We start from the raw sequence: 13,548 nt of genomic DNA, 5'->3' as shown, positions 1-13,548 counted from the left end.
TAGGTGTCTCCTTCCACAGCCACGCCTAGGTAAGAAAAGAGTTCCTGCTTTCCAGAAGAGTTCCAGTGTTCTGAATCTAGGGAGTGGCTCCTGCCCCACCCAACAGGAAAAGTAGTTCCAAACAGAAGAGGATCAGAGGCTCAACTGGCAGGCAAGTAAGCAGCATGGTCTGCTGCAGGTAAGTCCACCCAAGCATTATGAGCCCGGCGCTTCCAGTGCTGGGACTGGGCATATTTATGAGCCTGGTGCCACTGGCGCCAGGACTGGGTCCAAAAGGTCCCAATTGGGACTGGTTGGCACTCGGAACCTGGGTTATGGATCTGCTTCCAAGGGAGTTGGGAAAACCCTGACCTTTTGGAAGCAGAGATCATGACAAGCAGCAAACCTGCCGATAACGAATATCACAAGATGAGGAATACGTAGGAGGACACAATCCATTCAAAAGGTATATGTTAAAGAGCCAGGGCGAAAGGATGGAGCCCTGGGGGACGCCACAGGTAGCGGAGAAAGAAGTGGAGGAGAAAGGGCCCAGAACGGTTTTGGAGGAACGGTCAGTTAGGAAGGAAGTAAGCCAGTCCAGTGCCCGCTCTGAGATGCCAACGGTGTCATGGAGCCTTTTTATGAGGATGGAATGATTCACTGTGTAAAATGCAGAAGAGAGATCAGGAAGGCTGAGGACAGCTTGGGAGTTGGAGTCAAGAGATTTGAGCAGGTCTTCATGGGTGTTCAGAAGAGCAGTTTCTGTGAGTTTGGATGCTCGTAATACAGACTGGTGGGAATGAAGGCCCCCAACAAGTTCGGTATGAGAGTTGAGTTGGGGGTGAGCCAGCTTCTCAAGCAGTTTTCCCATGAACGGGGTGATGGAAATGGGGTGGGCAGGAAGCGTCTGCAGAGGGTTTCTTAAGGAGGGGGCGCCCAAGGGAGTGCTTGAGAGAAGATGGAAAAGAATCAGTGGCGAAGGAGTGGTTGCAGACATCAGCCAGAGCAGGGGTGAGAGAGGCGATATTTTCCTTGATGGTTCTGGATGGCAAGGGGAAATGAAGGTGGAAGAGAATGCAACCACCGACACTCGTTTCATCGGATAGATGATCGTGAACGAGGTTCGAAGAGCTTTAATGAGGGGTTGTCACCGTGCCATAGGTAACCAAGTGGGAGGTGAGGAGAGAGAGGTCAGACCAGGAGAGAGGGGTGACCAGAGGAGAAGAGAGAGTGAGGTTGGAGGGGATGATGGCATCTAGCGTATGTCCAGCAGAATGGGTTGGGCCAGAAGGAAGAATGAAGAGGGATAGGGAGGAGCAGAGGTCAGCGAGGAGGGTGGTTGCTGTGCAATGTGAGTGTGGGTGAATGTTGAAGTCAACTAATAGTAGCAAGTTGGAGGTGGTAGAGAGTAGAGAGAAAGAAGTCCGCCCACTCAGATAGGAACAGATAAATAGATTAAGGCAACTCCACCAACAGCACAGTGGTGTTGAGGTTTAGAGGTAATCCTATAGCCATCCGGGAGGAGTGAGTCAAAGGAAGTAACTGAGCTGACGTTGAACCAGGTTTCTGTGAGTGCAAGTATGTCCAGGTCAGTGTCTTCAAGGAGAAGGCAGATGTCAGCAGAGTGTTTGATGGCTGATGGTGAAAGGAGGGTTGCCACATGAAGACGATTACTGCCTTTGAAGGTTTTTTGAGGCGGAGTAGAGAGAGTGAAAGGGGGAGGGGCAGGGGAAGGAAGGAAGTTGATGAGAGAAGGCAGGAGCCGGTCAAATAGGAGAAGGTTGGCCTGAGGGCTTTGAACCAGGACTGTGCCCGTGATATAAACATTGGTACAGCAGCAAGAAGAGAAGAAGCCCGCAAGGAGGACTTCCCACTTGGTGCCGCCATTAATGGAAGTTGAAGAATAAGGTGGGAGAGTGGCAGTGAGGTGATAGGTCCATAGGTTGGGAAATGGGACGGAGAAGAGGATGTCAGTGAAGATCTCTCTTGAGGATGCACTGACATAGGTGTCTGCAATTGGGAGACCTGGGATAGAAGCAAGGATGTCTTTTTTATGCTTTTTCGACACAGATTTAGTGAGAGAGGGAGGATAGGTGATGGTGTAGCAGTTGAAGAAGATAAAGGAGATGGAGAGTGCCATCTCTGAGCGAGGGAGGACGAGAGAGGACGAGAGAAAGTGAGAGCTGAGGTGAGGGCGAGTATGCTGCACAGCACAGATCTTATCCTGATCCACTTGGCACAGTAGGCCGAATGGGTATTCGGTGTAAAATCAACAAGTAGGAAGGAGGCACATCTAAAAGCGATTTCAATGCAGGAAGGAGGCACAGCTAAAAAGCGATTTTCAAAACACAGACACAGTCTTTCAGAAATGGCACAGGAGGTGCAGCACAGCAATGCAGTAGTTGGTATCAGTGAGAATGAGTCATAGTGAATGAAGGCAGAGTCACCGAAGAGCAAGAGGCATCTGCAAGGTAGATGGCTTAAGAGGCAGATGGGATGAGCTCAGTGACGCTGAGGCAGACACTGAGTAGCAGTACTCACGTGAAAACACGATTAAGGAAGAAACAGTCATGACGTTGTAGGTAAATAAATAATTGCAGCGCATTTTCACTAAGGATTCCGGAGAGGGGGCCCGGAGTACAGCCAGGCAATGACAGGAACGGACATGGCCTTAGAAGTGGGCCTTTGAAGAGGTAGCTGGATAAAGTCTGCCGGTCCCCCAAAAGGCCAAATGAAGATCACAGCAGCCAATCGAGGTGGGGAGAGGCAAGGTGAGGACGACTCCAGGGGCCTTCTACAAGGAGAAGGTGGCAGGCATCTTGGAATTGCTGCGTAGAGCCGACAGAAAATGGCCCACAGATGTAGGATCCCCCCCCCCCCTCTGCCACAATGCGCACAGCCCCAGAGTGTTGGTGGGCAACATTACCCAAACAAAAGCAGAGCGGTGGACAGCATGATGAAGAGGGGCTTATTTCTTTTTAAAATGAAGCGCTTTAAAAAGAAAAATCAATTTATCCATTTTCAATCTCTTTTTATTATGAGGCATCAGGAGCACCTTCCAGGTGTGTAGTCCAAGGCTGGCAAGCAGGGAGACCAAATCCTCATGGCTCCAGTGTAGAAGAATTGCAGGGGGAGGTGCTCTCGCTGGTGGCAGCTAGGCACAAGAAGCATACGATGGCTGTGGAAGAGGTTGGGTGGGTGGAGGAGTTCCTCCCCTCTGAGGCACCAGAGGCAAGGTTGACCTGGACCACAGTGCAGGAATTCCTGCACAGCGTGGCACTAGATAACGCAAGGGTAGCACACTGAGCTAGACATAGTCGGATACATGAAACAGGCGACAAGGCGGGGAAAATGTTGGCCTGGTTGGAGAGAAGGGAGAGAGGGAGGGGGCATGTGCGGGTAATACGGGATGCACAAGGGAGGGACCTAAAAGAAGACACAGATATTGTGGAAGCCTTTTCCCAATTTTATGAAACACATTATAACCCCTTGACAGGGGGAATCAAGGGTATGGAGGATCACTAGGTTGGACCAGGTGCCTCTTCCAAAACTCACTGCTCAACAGGCCTTGGGTATGGAGGCCGACATCTCTGAGGAGGAAACCTCCGCTGCAATGGCGTAGCTACAGACAGTTAAGGCAACGGGACCCAATGGTTTCCCAGTGGAGGTATGGAAATGACTGGGGGAGCAGGTGGTGGGACTACTGCATTTTTTTTAATGCAGCGCAGACAGGATGGGTGTCTCCCAGCGGATCTTAGAAAGGCAAGCATTGTGGTTCTCCCGATACTAGGTAATCCACCGGAACAGTGTTCCTCCTATAGGCCGATCTCGTTGATAAATGGTGAGGCAAAGATACCCGCCCCGGTCCTAGCTAATCGCTTACTGGGGGTAACTGGTTCTCCGGTTCGCCCGGACCAGTGCAGATTCATGCCGTCCAGGTCCACAAGGATAGACCTGCGCAGGGCCAAACTCGCCATAGGCTTGGCAGTGGAAGTGCCGTACCTACTGGCCCTCCTCGCAATTGACTTTGAAAAGAATTTCGTCTCCTTGAGATGTAAAATGTTTTGGGAAATCATGGGCCGCATGGGACTGTGGGGGGGTGGGGACTTACTGTCCTGGGTTCACCTGCTTTACACGTCTCAGGTAATGGCAATTAGGGGAAATGGAGTCCCTTCATGGATCTTCTCCATTGGACGGGGTACAAGGCAGGGATGCCCCTTATCTCTGCTACTGTTCACACTGACAGTTGAGCCACTGGCGATACAACTCAGGGAGTGCCCAGAATGGGAGGGATTCAGATGGCCTTGGGGGAGTGGGGGGTAAAGAAAGGGTATCACTATAAGACGACGATCTCCTATTCTACATAAGCAACCCAGAGGTTTCATGCCCAGTAGTAACCCTCATATTGATGGCATAATCAAGGCTTCAGCGGGCTTAAAATTAATTGGAAAAAGTTGGTTCTGTTTCCGGTACAAGGGGGTGATGGCACGGTCCTGCTAGACTGTCCATACACAATTGCAACCTCAGGCTTCATATATCTAGGCATTCAACTGAGCCTGAACTTATCAGACTTCTCCCGTTTAACCTCTTCCCCGTGGTGGATAGGTTATCATCAGATATGACGCACTGGAAAACTCTCCCATTGACCCTGTTGGGCAAAGCAGCCCTTTTTAAAATGCTAACACTCACCAAATTCCTTTATTTCTTGCAGAATGCCCCGCTCCCAATTCCTAGACACATTTTAATTTGGGGGGGATGCAGGCGCAAATGGCATTGAAGACGCTTCAGCGGTCAGTATGGAGAGTAGGCATAGGCCTGCATAACGTTCTTAGGAATCACTGGGCTGCACAATTGGGGGCAGTGAACGACTGACTGCATGATGACCGGCACTCCTGCACATAGCGCTCAAGCGTAGGAGGATTAAGAGAAGGACACCTAGCCAGGTATTGTACCGGGACCGGGGGAGAAACAGATGGGCTCTACCCGTGTTGACGCGGCACATGCATATCGCACACCTGACTGAACTGCTGAAAGTGCATCACCTTAGGAGCTGGGAGGCAAAAGGGATAGCCACCCTGGCAGATGTGGTGCAGGAGGGCCGACTCAGTTCATTTGAGAAGCTGCAGGGGAAATATGGTCTGCCATTGGGGGAACGGTTTTGGTAAGCAAATGCTCAATTTCCCTCTCTGGAAGATGTCCCGTGGCGCTCACCCTTGGTGGCTAATTTGTTCCCAGCAGGTATCCCATCCAAGGTAACATCCACATTGTACCAGGCTATTTGGCCTTTGGTCCCAAGGAATTGATCCGCTTGAAGGAGAGATGGGAAAGGGATGTGGGGCAGTTGGAACCAGAAGAGTGGTTGGAGGCCGTAATGTTTCGAGAGAGGTGGGAATCATGGCCAGACTGCAGCTAATACAATTCAAGATGCTCCAACGGGGATACTACTCCCACACTGGCCAAATGTGGCGTTGTGGGGAGCGATGTGTATATTACATGTGGGCAGGAGGACGGCACCTTTTATCACGTAATGTGGGACTGTGCACAGATCCAGGTCTTCTGGGGGAAATGTTTGCACATATTGTCTGCTACAGTGGGTACTCGGTGCCGCTAGAACCAAAATCGGCTTTGCTGGGGATCTGGGAGGATACAGGGTTCACTAAACACGAAAAACATTACTGGTGTGACAATGGAGCTTGTCAAAAGGCTGATTGCAGCATCCTGAGATTCTGCAGAACGTCCGAGACTGTGGACTGATGCTTGTCCCTAGAGATAACAGTGTACAGAACGAGGGGCTCCACACCAAAAATGTGTGAAAATATGGGGCAAATGGGTAAGGGAGGGATGAGAGAGTATCCTAGTTTGCTTTGTCCCAATCCCAGATTTTTAAGGTGGTGTATGAGCACCTGCTGGCACCTCGTGTTATTATTTCATTACATTAATATCACCCCTTGGAATCTGTTGCATCATGCTTCTACGTACCTATGTTCGTTTGTTTTCTTTTTCTGTTATCATTAAATCAATAAAATGATTAACCAATTTAAAATGATTACAGCAAACGTCTTTATTAACCCAACTATAGATCATTAAAGTTGGCCCAGACTGGACCATACAGTTCCCATATTTTGCAACGATTACAATGCATGTGTTCATGAGTAAGGACATGTCAACAACCTAGTCGTCTATTTTGGGGTATACCCCCTCCTTCCAAGCCGTTAATATTTGCTTTATGGCAACTATCAAAGTCACAGTATAATTGCATCAATCAGATATTTTAAAATAGTGAAAATGGAGAATCGCAGTATTTGGGATCCCAAGACCAAATCAAATGATGAAACACGTCCCCCCAATAATTACGGACTTCAACACATTCCCAAAAGAGATGCATCAGAGTTTGAGGCACAGTTGAACAACCCCAATAAAGATCAGACCCACAGAGCTCCAATTTGCCCATTTAAAAAAAGTTTGTGTTGTGAATCTATTAAAAGATACAATGCTGGAGAATTACGAAGCACCACTTTTTTGGTTGTATTTGTCTCAGGGACACATCTAATTTGCTCATGGTATGGTTCTCAACGTGCATACTCTTAAATCCAGTCATCTATTTCATATGACAATTCAGCTGTCCATTGTGCCCACATTTTGTAAAGTCACCAAAAGAAGGATTTATCCCACATAGCTGCTTTTTATATACTAGAAGCTGAAGGCATTTTTTGGCTTGCTAGTATAACAAAGGTCCAAACTAGTAGGACACTCGCTCCCAGTAGAAGAGAAAGTTGCTCCAGTAAGGACCCTAATAAAGTAGCTACATGATGTCACACAAATGTGGGTTTTATAGCACATAGACAGTCTTATCTCGTGCTTATCCTGCCCAAAAGAGGAGCCTCTTAGAGTCAGTTCTTTATTCATATGCCTTTTAATCCAGTTTTGTCACACTTCTCTATTATTTCCACACAGATGGGGCATTAAGATACCTCAGTTGAAAATGTATGTGCTGGAATCAGACTTTACTTGTTGATGCATGCATCTCTTACCTCTGCATTTTCATGGCCTTCAAGTGTCATACAGATATCCAGATCACTGTCCCTGAATCCAAAACCATTTTTGGACGAGCCAAACAGGCACAGCCTGGCTTTGCCTATCCCAAATAAGAAACACAGAAATAAAACACTTACTTTCCTTAGCATGCACAGCAGAAATCACAGTTTACATTTAATATTTAGAGAATATTTAGAGTGCAAGTCATCCAAGATGAAAATATGGCAGTATTTACCGTATGTCTTTTTTGCTCAACAAGCGTCACAAAGAAACATTGCTGATCAAAGCAACTTTTTTGTAATAACTCGATTTTAGTGAGGTACACAGAACAAGTTACTTCCCTTTAACTACTGTTCTCCAGCATGGGTCTTGCTTGGATTCATTTGCCCAGTCAGGCTGGGAATGCTCAGTAAATGGAAAGCAGTTTTGCTTTAAAATGAAAACTCTTTGTCTCCTCTATACCCAATCACTGCCCTTTGGGTCATACTGCCCCCATCCAATGACACTCTTCCTCCTAAATTCCACCCTGGTGGCCAGCTTTAGATTTGGTAGAGCATGTAAAGTGGTAGTATGAACCAAGAAGAGCCACAGAGGGGAAGGAGGGAGGGTTTGTATGGGAATCCATGCAAGACCCATGCCGTAGAACAGGAGTTATATGTAAATAACTTGTTCCTTCACCAGCAGGGGGTGTCCATGTATTCACATGCTCATGAATATGATTACACAGAAGTACATATGCACAACCACGGGAGGTGGCAAGGTTCAACAGAAGCAATACACTTAACCCTGGAACCCACTCACCTCGAGCAACCATGTTGCGCAGCACCTCCTGGCCGACCCAGGACTCGTCCCTGGAATCCCTGTCCATGCAGTAGAATCTCATTAAGGTGTGGGTGGACCTCCAAGTAGCAGCCCTACAGATTTTGAGCAAGAGAACACCAGAGAGAAACTTTGTCGTCCCTGCGATGGCTCTGGTGGAATGGGCTCTCGGCCGGCCTAGAGGAGGTCTGTTGGTCAGACGATGACGGTGCATGATGCAGCCAGAGCGCCACCTGGATATGGAAGCCTGAGAGAGAGCCTTCGCATGTCCCACAGGTCCAAATTGACAAATAACTGAGAAGTCTTACGAAAATCCTTAGTGCGTGCCACATGAAAGGTCAAGGCACGAGCAATGTCCAGCAAATGCAAGGCCCTTTCAGCAGGCGTAGAATGGTTCAGAAAGAACACTGGCAGCACCAAAGGCTTGTTGAGGTGGAATTCAGAGAGAAACTTTGGCATAAAGGTGGGGGAGTCCGCAGCACCACCCTTGTAGCGTGGAAGGTCAAATGGAGGCTCCATGTGCTAGTCAAAACTACGTTGAGCAACCTTCACTGGTGGAAAAGGCCTGAAAAGGTCTTTGAGGAACTCCTTATCGAGGGTGTTGATCACAGGGAGGACTTGCCAACTGGCCCAGTTGTACCGGGATATGGCAGCTTGATGCACCTTCATAAAGGCCAGCCCAGCCTTGACCAGCGACAGCAGGTACGGTAGGAGCTGTGGAGCTGTTATTCGCAGAAGCGTAATCATCCGAGTCCTGTACCACACTGTGAAATGCTTCCATTTGTGGCTGTAACAAGACATCATAGAGGAAGCTCTCGCTTTGGCCAGTATCTTCTTGCACTGCAGCGGCAGGGAATAAAGTCCAAGCTCTATGGCTGCAGGAGCCAGGCCGTAAAACTGAGCGGCCCTGAGTCGTGGTGCAGTATTGCTTGTTTTCTCTGGAAAGAAGGCCCAGAAGTGGAGGCAGCCGTATAGACGAAGCACTGACAGACAGAGCAGGTCCGGGTAACAGATCTGCCGTGGCCACGTCGTAGCAATGAGTATCACACTGCAATAGCAAAGTCTGAGTGTGTCGATCACACATAGCAGGAGTGGAATTGGTAGGAGAGCGTACAGGGAGAGCCCATCCCACAGGAACGAAAAGGCATCCCCCAGGGTCCACAGCTGAGGGAATCTGCTGGGGAACCTCTGGCACTTGGAGTTGGCCACTGTTGCAAAGAGGTTGATGTGGGGGGGACCCCACTTGCAGAAGAGAAGGGATACTTGCACCTGCTGCAGTTCCCACTCATGGCAGGACTGCAGATCCCTGCTGAGCGGATCTGCAATGGTGTTCTTGTCGCCTGCCAGGCGAAAAGGGAAGAGAAACATGTTCTGAAGAATGGCCCATCGCCACTGGGACTACACTTCCAGTGAGAGAGTGGGGGAGCGTGTCCTGCCCTGCTTCTGGGTGTAGAAAATGGTGGTAGTTTTGTGCTTCAAGGTCCACACCACCTTTTCTACTCCAGCTGGGTTTGGAATGACTTGAGAGCCCCGAAGACTGCCCGGAGAAGCAGGATGTTGATGTGGAGGTCCTTCTCCGGGAGCCAGAGGCGTCTGGAGTGAGACTGCCCTGTGTGGGCACCCCCCCAACCCACCTGGGAGGCATCTGTCGTGACTGTGGCCTGTTACATTGGTGTTTGAATGGGAGCCCCCTGAATGAGATGAGGGAACATTCCCCACCTTTGCAGAGCTTGTCGGAACTCCTGGGTGAAAGTGATCTTGTCTGTCCCAGAGCCCGTGACCTGCAGCCACCTGGCGTAGAGAAACTCCTGGAGAGGCCACATGTGGAGCCTGCAAAAGGGGACGAGATGGATGCAGGAGGACATTATGCCCAACAGCGACTTGATGGAGCATACTGTTGTGATGTGTACTGCAGGCAACCACTGAACAGTCCCGAGGATGGCCTTCAACCTCTCTTCCGAGGGGGTCATTAGGCCTACGACCGTGTTGAGACGGGTGCCCAGGAACAGAGCGCTCTGCAATGGCGCCACAGAGGATTTCGGATAATTGATGAAAAATCCGAGAGCTGTCAGAAGGCGAATGGTCTCCGTCGTATGCTGGTCATAAAGGGCGCGCCACTTGGAACAGAAAAGCCAGTCGTTCAGTTAAGGGAATCCGTGGATGCCCTTGCAGTATAGATGTGCTGCTACCGGGGCCAAGCACTTCACAAACTCCCTTGGAGCTGATTTTAGGCCGAAGGGCAGAGCCCTGTACTGGTAGTGCCGGCCCTGGACCAGAAAGTGCGGGAACTTTCGATGAATGGGGATGTGAAAGTATGCGCCCTCTAGGTTCAGAGTTGCCAGAAAATCCCTTTCCTCCAGCTGGTCGAGCATGTGCTGCAACAGGACCATCCTAAACTTCTGTCACTTCAACTACTTGTTGAGGGACCTTAAGTCTAGGATCAGCCGCCACCCTCCTGACTTCTTCCGAACCAGAAAGTATCTGGAGTACACTCCGGAGGGACAGGCTCTATTTCCCCTTTCTTTAACATGGCTTGTAGCTCCTGCAACAGCTGGACCATGTGCAGTTCCTGACAGGCCACTGAGGAATGTGAGGGCACCTGTGTTGAAACTCCAAAGCGTGCCCTTGCCGAAAAACATGCAGCAACCATTTGTCTGTGGTGATGTTCCTCCACTGTTCGATGAAGTTCGAAAGCCGGCCTCCCACTGGAGTGCGAAAGCGGGGGCTCGGGTCCATGGCTGGTTTAGGTCCGTTTCGGTGTCTGCGTCCTGGCTTGTGAGCGACGACACTGTCCTCTGCTGCCATAGGCCCTTGGAGCAGCCCCTGTAGGCTTCCTGGGTGATGGAGCGTGAGGGCAGACGGTAGGGGGTAGTGTACCCCTTAGAGGACTTGGGGACCTTCCCTCTCGAGTAACGAAAGGACGACCTACTCTGCTGTAGTCTCCATTTCAGTCGATAGCCTGGAGTATCTCATCTAGTGCCTTCCCAAACAAGCTGTCTGTAACGCTTACCTGAAGCCCTGCTGAAGCGTCCGGCTCTCTGGTCCTGTAGTCGAATGCTCTGCACTACTCCTTCCCCACTGCGCACAGTGTGGGGTGAATAGCCTTGTGTGCTGTGTGGTTGGAGAGCTGGGAAGTTGTTGTGCGGATGGGCAGCCCCTCTAGTTATTCCAGATCCCCAGGATAGGAGGACTGCGTGGCACGACCTATGGGCAGTGGCAAGAAAGATGTCACTTGGGTGCCCTTCCCTCTCCCCTTGTGACCCACCCCCTCTTACTTCCCTTGACACTGGCCAGAGGGGGGCTGGACTCACATTGTGGTTTGCTGCTGCGCACACGTGTGCCAATGAAGAGAAGAAAACGCAGGCCAGTTCCTTCACTGGTGTGCAGGTCCAGGCCAGCTGTGACTCGCAAAGTGTTGGGGCCAACGTGCCTTTTAGTCTTTAGATGGGCGCGGAGCGTGAGTAATGAAGTGTTCTTTTATGCATACAAACTCTCTGACTCTGCCTTTCCCAACGCGGTGCCTTTTAAATGTCTTTTCCTTGTACTGCGTGCATTTACTCACTCGAGTCAGTTTCCGCTCGCTGTACAGGTTGCTGAGCCTGTGGCTGAAGTGAGGCGCGGTGTGCCATCGGGAGCACGTGCAATTAAGTTGACAGCGCAGCGTTTGTGATGCCGTGCTTCTCGGTAATGCAACTAATAAAGTGCCTCTGACTTTTAGGTGTCAGACAGGACCGGAGATGAAGTTCCAGGTGCAGCGAAAATTGAGAGCAGGAGATGCAGGTTCCAGAAGCGGAACGGTTCAGAAGCAGGAGATGCAGTTTGCAGGTGAGTTAAATTTCAGAGCGTGCAGCGATAAAACGTTATTCTGCTTAGGGATTGCAGAATCAAAGTGAAGCAAGGACGAGGGCCCAGGTCATGGTGTATATATAGCCCTGGGCCCTTCCCAATAGTCTTGTCTGCTGAAGCTGGTGAGGGTTGGAGGGACACCCAGTGGCCATATTGGATTTCAGCTTGTGTCCCTCATTGGCAGCCATCTTGGAAGAGTCAATCAAGCTCCTGTAGCACCGCTGGATGAAGGTGCAGATTGGGACTGACTGGCTATCTGCTCACAATAGTATGCCAACATGAGTTATGTGCCAAGGCTGTCCAGCCCTCCTTTGTGTCCTTGTCCTGTGTGATCATGACAGCACCTCCCTCTAAGGCCCCCCATGAGAGCTATGCCCGGACCAGGCCGATTTGGATAATTATGGTGGTAACCTGCTACTACTCGTGGGAATGCACATTGGAAGCTGCCACCCAAGTCCTGAGTAGTACCCCATATCCTTTCCAATCGATTAGGTAATACAGTTTCTTTCTTTTTTTAAACTTTTTTTATTTATTTATTTTGATATGGCTGTAAATACAGCTTTTCAAAAATAATCATCACATAATACAAAAAAGTACCATCACAGCCACAACATATTGCAACAGACTATGAAGATTTTTACATCTTTCACGATAAAACACAAATCCTAACCTTTTAGCTCATCAAATAAAATATTTCATTGTTATATACAATTGTAAATTTTTCATTCTACTACAATTTAAAAAAAAATAAAAGGGATCAATCCACTTTCATATACATCTTTGCTATATTTATCTTGTTACTTGCGCCAATCGCATTTCAAATCCACATAAATTGCTAATTTTTGTGAGGTACTTTGTAAAACTCTACAACAACTGAAAAATGACCAATCAATCGTATCAGTAAGATTCATTAGACTTAACGATTGTCTAAACATTATTATTGCTATGTTCATTTTAGCTGCTTGACTGTTATACAAAATATTCCATAGTGTGTCACAGTCCAAGATGCAAAACTCCGCAAACATATATTTGAAAAGTTGGTATCTTCTCTGACTTAGTACCTGGCATGCAACAATCACATGTTTTATCGTCTTCATTTGAGATGACTCACAACAAAATCTACAATGCCCATTTGATGTTATTTTTCTCATATACCGGACTTCATTAATAAGACAGATGTTAAATCTTATTCTCATGTAAGCTAGTCTGTTTTTAGGATCTGAGAATCTTACCAAGTATTGTTCGACAGTGTGAAGTTCTTTAATTCCGAAAGCTTGGTTTTTAAATACTCTCAATTTCATGCCAGCGTCTCTAGTTTTGATCCAGTCATACATCCACAGTTTCCTTTTAGCTCTTTCGGGGTTGTTGCTGAGGAGGTCGTCATCAATACCGGCCTCCACCATCAATAGGTTTATCCATTTACACCACCTGGCGATTTTATGATTATCTGCCTTCAGAATGTAGTTTCCCAATATGAACATTACACAATTTTCATCAGTGACCAACAAGTACTTCCGATATAAGGATAGAACTTTCCACAAATAAATGGCATTTAAGGATACCATTCCCATTTTGTGGCGTATTAGACATACCGATACAGACAATGGTAATCTACAAACCATCTTCCAGAACCGACCTTCCAATTTGGTCCATACTTTCTCAGCTATGATACCGATTGTTTCAGCGCGATGCGTCAGAATTTGGGATGACTTTCTGCTTAAAGAATATCAACGCTGGTAGGAGCGAGAATTTACCATATTTAGTCTGTATGATTTTGGCCTGTGCTAGGTCGGTTCTCAATTTTTGATCCATTTCTCTATAGTACGGTTTGTCATTGACATCATTAGTGATTTGTAGCCCCAGATCCTC

At 48.5% G+C, this 13,548-nt stretch overlaps 1 protein-coding gene across 7 annotated transcripts in view; it reads right to left on the bottom strand.

The window, feature by feature from the left end:
* The window catches only part of TUT4 (terminal uridylyl transferase 4), a 2,154,442-nt gene that overhangs the window by 1,474,055 nt on the left and 666,839 nt on the right, over positions 1–13,548 (bottom strand). For all 7 annotated transcript variants that reach the window (XR_011291019.1, XM_069642184.1, XM_069642186.1 and 4 more), the window contains exon 17: positions 7,011–7,114. Coding sequence is in view for 6 of the 7 variants with exons in the window: in XM_069642184.1 (XP_069498285.1) it covers positions 7,011–7,114 (104 nt within the window). In the remaining variant the exon portion in view is untranslated. The remainder of the gene's footprint in view (positions 1–7,010; positions 7,115–13,548) is intronic.

This window comes from Ambystoma mexicanum, chromosome 1q (genome assembly GCF_040938575.1).
Source record: "Ambystoma mexicanum isolate Mex_15411 chromosome 1q, UKY_AmexF1_1, whole genome shotgun sequence".
NCBI lineage: Eukaryota > Metazoa > Chordata > Amphibia > Caudata > Ambystomatidae > Ambystoma > Ambystoma mexicanum.
Note: the sequence above shows the minus strand (reverse complement) of the source record. Positions and strands in the feature narration are given on the sequence as shown.